Below are 13,765 nucleotides of genomic sequence, written 5' to 3'. Positions count from 1 at the left end.
AGGATGTTTCATAATCTTGCTTTCCTTATTTTGTATTTGTTAATAAAATTTGGTGATTTTAAAAAGGAGGGATGGTGACAAATTTGGGCCTAAAATTGTTTGTTTCCCATATGGAAACGCTGTTGGCTGATGTGCCTTAATCACAATCGGGGCAGCACAGTTTCTTCTGTGTGAGAGACCTAGAATGTGTACATGTACACTCTTATTTTTATAGAGACTATTGAAAATGACAGGACTACAACCATGGGTAAAGAGGGCAGGATATTACCCCCTGTACAGCAGGACTGGAAAGTGAAAGAACACCAAGTCTAAAAAAAGTTTTAAAAACTACCATAGCTAAAAAAAGAACACACCACATTAACTTTAAACAGAGCATAATTTTGGATGGCCATGATACAATTGGTATAAAAATGCCCATTTTTCTCAAATGACACAAACTGATAAGAAATTAAAAATCTTTTTTTTCCCCTCCAGTGTTGTTGTAGCCGTGTTGGTAGGTTGACCTAGATCAACATAGGTGAACACTTGTTTTACACAATTCATATATTTGAACGTGTATACATTATTCAAAGCACTAATCACCTAACTTCCCTCATTTGCCAACATTTAAATTCTGCTAGATAAGGTTTCTAATCAGTTCCCCTCTTACAGAGCAGAGTACTTGAAGCTGTACTGTAAATACAAATTCATATGCTCACAAAGGCTGACCTTTTCAAATTAAATGATGTATAAATTAAAAAGGGAAATGTCAGGTTTCTGATAAAGGTTGGACGTTTTCAACTTTGGACAAAGTGACAGGTATCTTCGATTCTCCTGGTGCTGGTGCTTTTGTGACTGGGTGTGCATGGGCTTTTATGTCTGCTATTCTCTCTTTAAACCTTTGCTGAAGGTACTTTTCTTCTTTTGAGTAGCTTTTAGCAAAAGCAGACATCAACAGGCATGCTGCCATTGTGGTCCCGCCAATACAAAATAAGATCGCTCCTGCCAGCTTACATATATCAAGGGCTCCGTTAAACTGAATGGCATGGTTATCCACAACAACAAAATCATCTTCCTCAAGGGCTTCGATTTTCGGTGGCACAAGAAAACCTACTACAAGAACTGTTAACCCGATCAGCATAAAAACCACCCCAGAGATGAGTCCGACCTGGAAAACAAACAGGGTTAAAAATGAATGTGGCCTCATCGTTTGTAACATTTTCATTGTCTACACAAATATTTGTCAATCCTACCAGGAAGCAGACATTGTCTTCTGAACCCTGATTCATAGAATTCACATATGTGGATGAATTGCCATGTTGGAATTGTTTCTACAACTGATCTTTGTTTAAATCAACATATATATGGGAGCTTCCAGGAAAAACAAATAAGCATGGGTAGAGGCTGTAAGCATGTACCATCACTGGATGATTACCCATTCTGTTCGTTCCCTGTAAAACACCTGGCATTGGCCACTGTCTGAAGACAGGATATGGGGCTAGATGGACCATTGGTCTGACCCAGTATGGGTGTTCTTAACCTATTACTGCTACTAGGTGACAAAGCTCCTTCTTTAGCGCAGGTAGTGGAGGTCTGAGCTTTGGCACTGAAAGTCTTGGATTCAAACCCTGCTGATGACCCATGGTGGGGTCATTACATATGACCACCTCCTGTTTTCTGTCCATGAAATGTTTTATCTTGCAGAGGTTAAAAGGATGGTGTGGTAGAAATAAGTCACAATGTTGCATTTCCTGCCCAGTTTAAATAATAAGTGCAAAGATTGATTTCCACAGGATCCCTAACTTTTTAGTAAACCAAACCCTTATTGTTTCCCTGATACTTTGATCATACACCCACCCATGCTTTTATGAATGTCAATGAAAGCTATGTGTGAATGTGCTGAGAGAGTCATTTCTCTACACTTTTACAAATTACAGTTAAGATTTCAAAAGTGACTTGATTTTGTGTGCTTCAATTTTTGATGCTCAACGGGATATATATGTTAAAAGGGCCTCATTTTCAAAGGGTGGATGCTCAGCAATTACTGAAAACTGGGCCTGTACCAAATAATAGTTTCTGTAGAGTGATGAGTTGTACCTTCCAGAATGCAGAGCTCCACCTGCTAGGTGACCTCTGGATCTGAAAATCCTCCTCATGCTCCCAAATTGAAGCTGTGCAGTCCTCATAAAATTGATGCAGATAGGATCGAACTCCATAGCGTTGATAACTTCCCTCCGTGCCGCTCTGCGCTTGCTTGGAGCTGCAGATATCCGCATATGAGCTCATCCTTTTCACCTGCAATGAGAGATTTCACACAAGACAGACTCAATCAAAATGGGCTGCAAATAATCCCTTGACATGAGCTCTAGAAAGAGAAGAAGCCCTGTAGAGTTATCTCCATCCCACACTCCCAAACTAAGGGCTCAATCCTGCTAAGTGCTGAGCACTCCTGGAAGGTGTGGGGGCCCTCAACTCCTATTGAAGTCAGTAGGTGCTGAGAGCCCTTGACACCTTGCAGGATTACACCCTAAAGATGGATCCGTGAACACTCAGCAAAGTTGTTTTTTACACGTAGCGTTTCCAGTGCAATAATTCATGATGGAATATCATTTAATTTCATGTAAATTTAAAGAGACATTGCATGACTGCGGGGCTGAGTGCCTCGATCTCTGATACAAATGCCATTACTATTAGTCATGTTAGGCATCGCTTGCTAGCTTTATCTGCTAATTTGGAACATTTCACAAACTCTTCTCGATGGCTTCATTTTTTTCTTAAGCCTGTAAAACACAGACATAACGGTGGGATTATATATAACTGTGACATAAATAGCCACGGGGGACCTGGTCATGAAGACTAGCCTTAAAATTAGTTTTTCTGAATAAAAATACACTCAAGGATGGAACATTTGTTCTATTATCTACAAATCAGAAAATGAAAATTATTACAAACTAACAAGCCTATTTTAATTTACTAGATGCAGATAGTAAATTTGTGAAGTAAAGTCTGGCCCCATTGACTGCAAAAGGATTAGGATTTCACCCACTCCAAAAAGTAAATGCAGTGTTCTAAATTCTTTCCATTGTAATAAAGTACTAGTAAAACAAAGATTTTCTGTTTTAAATATCCAGGGCCTGACTCTGACCTCACCTATACAGGTGTAACTCCACTGAATTCAGCAGAGTTGCAGGAGTGTAAAATGAGTGTAAGTGAAATCAATCAGGCCTTTTAAAAATGAGTATGCCACTTTAATATGACATCTGTAGATGAGTATTTTAGAAGTATTATAATGCTTTTGTTATGGATTTAGTAGGATTATATGAACCAAAAGGTATGAATGAGACCTAACATCAGCTTCAAGTAACACACCTGACTTCTTAAAACAGTGCAATGCAAGCATACCTAACCTGTTTGTTTTAACAAGGTTCTCCCAATCCAGCCCCCTTTTCTTGCATTTTATAGGCTTCTATCCCCTTCAGTAACTAGTGCAATATCCCAAATGCACATGATTTCACTCACTATAGAATACCAGCTCCCTCTATGTTAAATGAGATGGACAAATACTGCATCACTCACTGAAATTATGTAAAAATCTGGAGCATGCTAATTAAAACCAATGGCAGAATTCGGCTCTTGGTAGGTACAGAAATTGGCATCGCTATGACACTAATCCTGTAATCCACTGGTTGCTTTCATCCCTGGTTGTTTTCATGGCTCAGTGTTGAGGAATCTTATGCACTTTTCTCTGATAGTAGTAGCTTTTCTATTATTATTAGGGTATTAATGTATTCCTGCCATTCTAGTTTCATAAGAATTTCTGTGGAAAGGCCTCAAAGCATTCTGATATATCAAGGCCAAATGGATCAAATCCAGTATCCAGGAGGTCTGTAAGCATGTGGAAGTTCTTTGTCCAATGAGATTTGGAGCCCACTCCATGACCACCTCCTGCACTGGAGAGTCGAGGTGCTGGTGAACAAGCTTTGCAAAGCTGCCACCCAACATTCCTAGATCCTCTCTGTTAAGCATCCGGATGTCTGCAGATGCAGCCCTTGACTTCAGAGTGCTTAGAGCAGCGCTTCTGTGAGAAGCTCTCCCTGTGGGGAGTGGGATGGGAGTCCAAAGATTCCCATTCTCTTTTTTCCCCCTTCAGCCTCAAGACTCTTGTTCTTCCTCCCTAGGGTATTTCCTCACAGACCAAGCCAAAGAAATAATATTCTCATTTTTCTGACTGATTTTCTTTCTGTTGATTGGTTGAGATGGCACAGATTCCCAGCCTAATGGTCTTCAACAAGAGACTCCCCTTAGTTAGAGAGGGAGGTAGATGTCTTTAAATCAGACATCATAAAGCTGGAGGCAGCCCCCAGAAAGCAAGACAATTCTATATGATTATTGGTCATTATTCTGCCTGTCTGATTCAAGGGAGAACCACACATCTGAAACACAGAAAGTAAATTAGCTGGTACACAGGTACATGCCCTTCCCTGGTGATAGAGTTGCATGGATATCAAGATGTCTTCTTACAAATCTTTTGGGCAACTGCAAAGCATTATTAGACAGGCATTGCAAATAGAATAATTTTTTCACGCAACGCACTGTCAACCTCTGGAACTCCTTGCCAGAGGGTGTTGTGAAGGCCAATACTATAACGGGGTTCAAAAGGGAGCTAGATAGATTCATGGAAGATAGGTCCCTCAATGGCTATTAGCCAGAATGGGCAGGAATAAGTTAATGGTAGAATCCAAAATGGACCCAGGAATCATGGCATCTAATCCTCTGCACGTGACTGTGTACCGCACTAGACTATAAAGCATATCAGTGAATCTGGCCCAATATCTCTAGTGATCTTCATTCTCCTCTGTAATTTACTGTAATTAATTCAAGAAAACATAAGGTAATATGGCACAGATTGACTAATTTGTAAAGATCAGCATAAATTAACTATGTACCACATTAGAAAAAGGTACTGTATAGTTATTTTGCACTAACCACATTGTGTATCAGGAGATATGTTGTAAAATCTAATTCCTCACCTTAACCCATGATAACCACACAATCTGGGATTACTTATTTTATATGTAGATTGTTTTCTATACTAAAACAAGTTTAGAGTGGAAATCTAGAATGTTTATAGTTGCATTTGATTATTTATGAGTTAAAATGTAGATAAGTGTATCACAGAATGAAGGGTAGCAAACAAAAAAAGAAAATTTTAGTCAAAAGAGTGGAGCATAGTGTTACTGTTGTGACAGCTAGTTCATCAAATCATGATCTTTTTTTAGAATGAAAAGAAATAAACATCTGATTCAATTTAGCCAGTGCTACTGGATGCTTTCATGAACACCTTTATAACCCCTGCCCCCCCCCCCCGCCCCCCAATCACTGCTCAAACACACAGACAAATAAGCTGTTACATGTGGGCAAATCTATCCTGGCCTCTGGTTCTTCATGTAGAGATACTATCAGTTCCTAGACAGAGGAAGGAGAGGTTGAAGAAATTTTCAGTCCCCAGTGGTGATTTGGAGTGGTGTAGTTTGTCTTCTGAGCTGCAACATGAATGTGGCTCTTGCTATATGAGAATGAGGCAGTGGAATTGAACAGAATGCTGAAGGGAGGTGAGGTAAAGGAGTCCACAATAAATAGGTGGGGGAGTGTTCAAAAGCACCCATTTGTACCAGATCCATATAAATGACAGCTACTGTGTTGGGGTGTTGAATGTATTGGCATAGGCTTCAGTTTTGTGGATGTGGGTATGAAGGGCCAGATCCTTAAAGGTACTTGGGCACCTCATGCCCATTGAGGTGCCTCAATACCCTGAAGGATCTGGGCCTAAAAGCCTACGCTTGGGGATCTTTGGCCCAAAAGTGGGGTAAACATTGTTACCCTATATCAGTGTTTTGGTCTGAGCTTAGAGCTTGTATAAAGCCAAGGGACAGCTGTTCATCTTTAGAACTTTTCACAGCATAACAGCGGACCAGTGTAATCATTATCCATCTCTAGAAATACAGAGAAGTTACAATCAGAACTTCAGAACATGCAACTGCAGTGTAGCAATCCCCTAGCAACTTTATTCCATGGGGAAAGACTATCCTGTGTTTATTTTGTGCTTTATTACACTGCACGGATACAGCAGGCGAGGGGGTAAGAGGGTAGTGATCAGTTTTGTGAATAGATGGGTAAAACATTGAGCATATTTCAGGAGAAACTACTGAATGAATTTTCAAACTGCTTCATGATAAATTAATTGTTTTAAGTATTAAATGTTTACCTTTTAGAAAACTGAATTTGAAAGCTATGCTAAAACAGAAGAAAATGACCCTGCAAATGTAAAACACAAATTAAAATGGGTTCTTACGTTTTAAGTCCTTCTCTTCTTTCTGATGTTAGACACTCTGACCTTTCTGTTTAAAGGCTCATCTTTCCAATCTTTACCTACAGGAAAAAGAGACCCCCCCTAGAAATAGTGAATTCTGGAGTAAATAACATAGATACCGGATAATAATTCATGGGATAATCTTGATGCTTACAAAATCTAATATCCATACCTTATGTTCCCTTAGGATAGAGACCAAAGCAAGGCAGGCTGGGCCTGATCCAAAGTTCATTGAAATCAGTGGGAGTCTTTCCATTGACTTTAGTGGGCTTTGCATCATGCCTTTTATGTACAGGCCTCTTTTCTTGTTGAGGAGTCAAGTGTGAGCTCTGTCACACAGCCAAACAGAGGGGAATGTGGACATAAGGCACCCCATTAATTTCCTGCATGGGCTACACCCTTTTGTGCTCAGGGGACTGAACCGCTGCTATTCCCCAGTCTGTGCAGGTGGGTGGAGCCTGACTTCAGCTAAGGCAGCACAAAAGAGGAAGTAAACTACACCAGGGAGAGAAATGGCACAAATTACTTCCCGTAGTCAAGAAGGGGGAAGCAAAGACCATATTGTGATTATGTGAGGCCTCTGGTCTGCTTTGAGATCAGTGCAACTAGGCAGTACTCTTTACTAAGGGCTCATGGTAATGCCACAGTCTCACACTTAGTGCATCACAACTTTTAAATAATGCTTCTTGCAACAGGTTAAATCTATTTTATCCTGGTGAGTAATTACAATATGATGCACCATACTGTAAATGAAAGTAATCATGATTTCAAGTTTCCTATACTTACATGCCTTTAGGAACAAGTAAGGAAGGCTATTTTTTACTTTTTCTTTGTTAAACAAGGTCGATGGCATCCCCCCAGAAAAAATGACTGAAGTACTTACTGTATAGTATAGCTCCTGTGAATATCTGTTGCAAAGGAATTCAACCCCCCATTCTAATCACATCAACAATCCCCACACATTACCCTTCGTCTGCCCCAGGAAGGCAGGTTAGCCCCTCTTTAAAGAGATTTGTTTACATTTCAGTTACTAGACTTCTTTCTCCACCTTCCATACTTATATTCACTAAGGTATCAGCAGAATCTCAGAGATGGCTGAGGCTTAGTTTTATTTTGATTAGCTGATAAACATTCCAGATGCAGAACGCCCTCCAACAACGGAGAAGACCATATTTTCCTCTTCAGGCTAATCTACAGAAGACATAAACGACGCCTGAATTACTACTTGTTTTTGGAGCAGGGAGAGGAGTAAATCTCCCAGTGCCACCGATGGCACCAACAAGGAGGGAAGCAGTGCAACCCCCAGAGCAACTGGTTTCCTTGCACGCTTCGGCTCTGCAGGAGGAAGTGGCCTTCAGTGCCCTTCACTGCTGCCTGGAGCGCGCTCTCCATGGTGCTGAAACCCAGCAGCGACTCCCGGGAGGCGAGCCGGCCTCACCATTTGCTGTCAAGCGCTTCCAAAGCATCTAGCGAAGCAGCCGGCTCCCAGCAACTGGTGATTCGTTTTCACTTTGTTCTGCGGGGGGTAATTTACCGACGCACCCTTCGCCCAGCCAGACCAATGCGGTCTGCTCCCAAAGACCAAAATATGAAACGAAAACGCCCTCGGCTTGTCCTGCACTTTAGCCGGCGCGGTCTCCAGTCCGTCCCAGCTGTGGAACCAACACAAGAGCCCCTTTCCCATTGCAGGGCTGCCGTGGCGCCTAGGTTAGCAACGACGCCGAAGCGTTTTGCAGCTGCCCTCTCTCTGGCGGCAGGGACAAGGGGGCTAATCTGGAAGTTCAATACCGTCCTGTAAAAGCCAGCGGCAGGATCTGCGGTCTGACCCGCCGGTTACTAGCACAGAAACGTGCCGCCTCCCCAGCTCAGCTCAGCCTCCCCCCTTGCAAAACTGCCAGGGGCAAGTGCATCCGCACAAGCCCGGCCCAACAGACCCTGGGCACAGAGGAGCTCCCCCCCCCAGCACTGCCCGCGCTCGGCGCTGGTTACCTGAGCCTCCCTGCTGCCGGCTGAGCAAGTGCAGCGGGGCTAGCTGCAGATCTCTCGCGCGGCTCCCATCTCCGCTCTGAGCCGCTCCGCGCTCAGACACCGCGTCTCATGTGTCCCCTCCCGCCGAGCCCGGCTCGCCCTGGGCCTGCGCACTCAGCCGCCGCTCCCGGGCGCTGCCGCGGCGGAGGGGGCGGGCGCAGCCGGGGCTGAGCGAGCGGCTCGCTTAACCTAGCCCGCTGCTGGAGACCGGCTCCCCGGCGCGTGGGCTCTCCCCTCCCCAGCCCTGCCATTGCCCCACAGGCTCTGTAACTTCCTTCCCCATTGTTCACAGCGCCTCACAAACCGGCAGGCGTGAGGACTAACCGGGCAAAGCCCCGTCCCCTGGTAGGGTGCACTAGGGGCACTAAGCCAGAGATCCCCCCCCTTCCCCCTCCCGTGCAGAAGGATCACAGATCATGGATTTGAAACACAAGATGTCTGGCTTTGGCTAGGGCCCTTAAAGGTGCTCCCCAGGCCTGGAGAAGAGGGGCTGGGAGCCCTCGCCGACAAACTCTGTCACTCAGCATCCTGTGCCACCAGCCAGCCGCTAGGGCTCAGTGGGAAATGCAAGATCAGGGGCCTCCTCCCTGGTGGACTGGGAATCAGCAGGCCTGAGTTCCAATCCTGGCTTCTGTCCCTACCCCACTGTGTGATGTTGGCCCAGTCACTTCCCTTTTGTGCACCTATTTCACTTCCTTTGTCCCACCGGTCGTCTTAGACTGTAAAATCTCCAGGGCCAGGACTAGCTCTCACGATCTTATAGTTTATAGCCTGCCTACAACAATGGGGTCCCTGTCGGGGAGGGGGGATATCTAGGCACTGCTGCAATATAAATAATAAATGATTAAGTTGTGTATCTGTCCATCTCATTGTCCACTTATGGTGTGTTAAACCCAAAGGAATCCACGCTCAGCAACGCCCAAGCTTGCAGGGCTGCTTCCATATTGTGAGCAAGAGGAAATTGTATCATGTGTCTTTATAATAATGATCCCGGACCAACGGTATCTCGTGTATACAGGGCGTTGGGGCACTGCCCCACCTGTGTGTGTGTTTAAATATGAATCACAGCTTGCTATAGATTTGCTGTGTGTGAATCATATGTAGTAGTAGGGCATTCTTCTCCACAACCCCTGTGGCACATGCCGTCAAGGCCTGATAGGAGGCAAAGCTGCGGCAATCTGTAATGGGATTTCGGCCTCTGGCTTCACCATCCAAGCCACAGGCTGCAATGACTATAGAGTGCCCCCCCAGTGGTGTGTCAGGGAAGCACTGTGTGCTAGGACTGGCTCTGGTGGTAGGTTCTTGCTCATTCTCTCAGGGTCTGCTGGCTGGGGTTGTGTGGCTCACTGCTGCACTGAAGGCAGCAGAGCTGCTGGAGGGAGGCCTTGCCCCTGCAATGAAGGTGGAGATGCTGCTGAAGGAGGCTTCGCCAGGCAGGGTAGGAGGAGGCAGCAGTGGAGAGGGGGGATGTGACAAGAGGGAGAAGAGGAGGAGGTTCCCACGAAGGAGGTCCAGGCAGTCCCAGGACTGGCCCAGCTAAGCCAGGGCCCTAGCCAGCATAGGAAGGCAACTTTCCTAGGGCTGATCCTCCCTTTCTCTAGGGGTGGGGGTGGTGCCATAGGGGTAAGTGGCCATGATTTTTATTGTCTGCTACACCCCACTTGCCCCAAAGTTCACCAGCTGCCACTACCTCAGACGTAGGACTTAGTAGTGCCATAGTGGCAATGAATTTGTCAGGGGCAACTAATTAGAATCCTAGTCTGGATTTCATGTCTTCAGGTTGGTTGGCAGATAACTTCTGTAGAATGGCATTGACAAAGCAAAGGAGAACAGTAGTGTGCCACTTCACCACCTGTACAGCACCTTTCATACCTGATAATCCTTTTTGGCCTCTGCTTGCTCCCTCCATCAGTGCAAATAGCACCAGTCCATTGATTTCGGTGGCATGACACCAGTTTACACCTACTGAAGATCTTGTCTCTGGTGTTTCTGTTGGTCTGTCACCATGTGGTGTGGATGGGGAAGCAGTCTCTGGTTTAAATGGAGGTACTGCTGTCTCAGCCTGAATGTGCAAGGTCTACGTTCTTTAGTCCTGTCTGAGAATGTACAGTCTGCACTTAAAACACAAATGTAATATTTTAAAAGTGCTGTAACTTGATGCCTTACAAAATTTTTCTAGAACACTAGAAGGGCAGCATCATTGTGGTTCCTAAATTACATTGCAGATAGCTTTGAGAGTCAGAAAGAGAAGACTGCAACTAATGGAGAATCCATTCTGAAATAACTATCTTACAGATAAGGAGAAAAGGAATGAGGCTGTGAAAATGTCTGGGAAGCTTTGCACCTGTGACCCCCAAACTATTTGGATTCACCCCAGTAAGAAGTGGATTATCTGACAGCAAAAGGATTTCAGGAGAGGAAATCTGGGGGGATTAAGTAATCTAGTGAACGAGCTGTTAGAGAGGAAGCATTAAAACCCATGGGTAGCCAGGGATTTTAAAAATGTGCCATAATTAAGATACAACTAACCATTCCTCTGGGAAAAAATGAGAACGTGAAGAAAAAGAACAGACAATATAGTGTCACAAAAGACTGCTAAAGGATCTGAGGTTTATAAAAGCCCACCTATACTGAAACAGGAGAATGGGGGAGTAGTCAACCAAACAAGAATGCAGAGTGTGAGCCAAGGCTTTTAGGAAAAATATAAGGACACTAAAACAGAATGAATTAATGCTAGCCACGGGGAAAGCAGGAAGATTTTATAAATATTTAAGCACTTTTAATAAATGAGGAATAAAATGAGATTAATGATGAGTTTAAAATAGCTGGGACACCAAACTCCTTTTCTAAAAATCTGTCTTAGAAAAGAAAGATAAAAGAAGTTTGGATAGTTTGGAAATAAGGAAGTCCTTGTTAAAATAGCTATTGATTATGTGCAAATAAGGGAATGAACATTTGAATGTATAAAAATGAGCTGGCCTAGAAGTCATGAGTTGTAAATTAGTGTGATGCCTTTCGTGGTTACATTGAAGACAACAGGGGTACATGTAGAACAAGGTGCTACTCGGCATGAGTAATGGTATCACAATCTGACCCTAAGAGAATTACCTAATGAAATTTCTGCACCGTTGACAATTATTTGTGAAAAATCATGGAGATCTGGGAAGGTGGCAAATAGGAGAAAAGCAAATAGAGTACTAATCTTCAAAATAAGAGAAAAAGAGAGTTCCTGGTTATTTGTCCTGTAGGTCTAAAATCTGACTTTCATTCACTACCAACCTTTCTGGACCTAGGAATGAAAGATGTTCTATTCCATTCCCAACCTTATGAGTCATCTAGTCCTCTATAAATAAGTACATATGCTACTTTCACAAAACAAGCTATTTCTGCTCATTCACTTTATTGACAAAAGGGAATAAATAGAAGAAAATATGAAATACCTGTGACTGCACATCAACAATCATAATGTCACTATATAAATACATAATATGCCCACACCTTGAATATTGCATGGAGTTCTGGTCATCCCTCCTCAAAAAAGATATATTAGAAATGGCAAAGGTACAGAGAAGGTCTACAAAAATGATTAGGGGGTATGGAACAGCTTCCATATGAGGAGAGATTAAAAAGACTGGGACTTTTCAGCTTGGAAGAGAGACAGCTAAGAGGGTGTAGTGGGGCAGTTGCCCCACTTTGGCAGAAGAGGGGTTAATAGCAGTCCTTGGAGCGGCTGTGCAGAACCCAGCCAATCAGCGAAGGGCAGAAAGGCAGCCAGTCAGGGCCAGGCTTGGCCCTATATAAAGGCTGCAAAGCAGAAGAGATAGGAGTCTCTCCCTGACAAGCAAGGGAGGAGGACTGGCTCCCAGGGATAGCACCTTAGATAGAGCAGTGTTGGGCAGGCTTAGGGGAGTAGAGGGAAAGCTCCAGCCTGATACCTGTCAGGGTGATGCCCCTGAAAGAAAGGGCTGAGAAGGTGTAAGGGCCAAATGGAAGTGGCCCAGGGAGCATGAGCAGTAGAGGGAAGAGAAGGAGGGCAGGACATGGCTGCCGCCAGAAGGTCCCTGGGCCAGGACCCAGAGTAGTGGGTGGGCCTGGGTTCCCCTTCCCCCTTGCACTGCACCTGACATGGAGGAGTGTGGCTGATACAGACTGCAACTTGCCCTGAAGTGAGGGGCTAGACTTTCAGTTGTGGTTGGCCACTGAGGCAGGTACAAGCCGAAGGGCTGCCGTTACCCCTGGAAAGGGGTGTGTCCAGAAGAGGACACTGCAAGCTAGGGAGCAACGTGGGTCTCAGACAGCACAGCTGAGCAGGCAATGGGCGGGACACCACCTGCAGTGGGCGCTCTGCAGCTAGGACAGAGCTAATTCTCAGAGCGACCAGCAGGAGGTGCTGCAGGGGTGAGTCTGCAACCTGCTACAGAGGGGTTCTGATACAAGTCTATCTACAAATGATGAATGGTGTGGAGAAAGTGAATTAGGAATGTTATTAACCCCTTCACATAACACAAGAACTAGGGGTCACCCAATGAAATTAATAGGCTGTAGGTTTAAAACAAACAAAAGGAAGTACTTCTTCACACAATGCAGCGTCAACCTGCGGAACTCATTGCCGGGGATACTGTGAATAGCAAAACTATCACTGGATTCAAAAAAGAATTAGGTCAGTTCATGGAGGATAGGTCCATCAATGGCTATTAGCCAAGATGGTCAGGGATGCAACCCTATGCTCTGAGTGTCCCTAAGCCTCTGACTGCCAGATCCTGCGACTGAGTGACAGGGATGGATCTCTTGATGATTGCCCTGTTCTGTTCATTCCCTTTAAAGCACCTGACATGAGCCATGGTTGGTAGACTGGATATTGGCTAGCTGGACCATTGGTCTGACCCATTATGGCCATTCTTATGTCACTAGCAGTACTAATTTGTTTTCTGAATAACATGAATAACACTTAGTGAACCAAGACAGCTATTGGTATTGTATCAAATGGGAGAATTGTGTATAAACATAAAATCAGCTATTATTATTAAGCGTAGGTACATACAAGGTCAATTTCAGCTCTCAGTAACACCAGTATAATTCAGAAGCAACTCCACATATCCTTACTGTTTACAAAGTGAACTCAGTGGAGTACACCACTGTAAAACTAACGGGAGATGAGAACCAAACCCATGGTCTGATTCATGATATGACTTAAGGAAGCTAATTGCTATACAAAATACTTTATAATGCCAAGCCTTTCCTGGCTTCAGTTTTAACTGAGCATTGAGGCTTAGGCCTTGGTTACACTGGGGATTTCAACCATCAATGGTGTAGCTGAACAGATGCAAACCCCTACTACAAACAGGCTACAATTATCATCACTTCAATTTTCCCTTGCTTGAAACTGGA

The 13,765-nt window shown here is 44.2% G+C and overlaps 1 protein-coding gene across 1 annotated transcript; it reads right to left on the bottom strand.

The window, feature by feature from the left end:
* Window positions 1-748: 748 nt before the first annotated feature.
* Window positions 749-2,265, bottom strand: NRSN1 (neurensin 1). The gene is made up of 2 exons (XM_024212701.2): window positions 2,077-2,265; window positions 749-1,147 (listed from the first exon to the last, which is right to left on the bottom strand). The coding sequence occupies exons 1-2, from the start codon at window positions 2,263-2,265 to the stop codon at window positions 749-751; spliced, it is 588 nt and encodes a 195-aa protein (XP_024068469.1).
* Window positions 2,266-13,765: the final 11,500 nt, after the last annotated feature.

This window comes from Terrapene carolina, unplaced genomic scaffold (assembly GCF_002925995.2).
Source record: "Terrapene carolina triunguis isolate 2854851 unplaced genomic scaffold, T_m_triunguis-2.0 Scaffold58, whole genome shotgun sequence".
NCBI lineage: Eukaryota > Metazoa > Chordata > Testudines > Emydidae > Terrapene > Terrapene triunguis.
The sequence above is the reverse complement of the archived record's forward strand: the minus strand, read 5'-3'. Positions and strand labels throughout refer to the sequence as shown.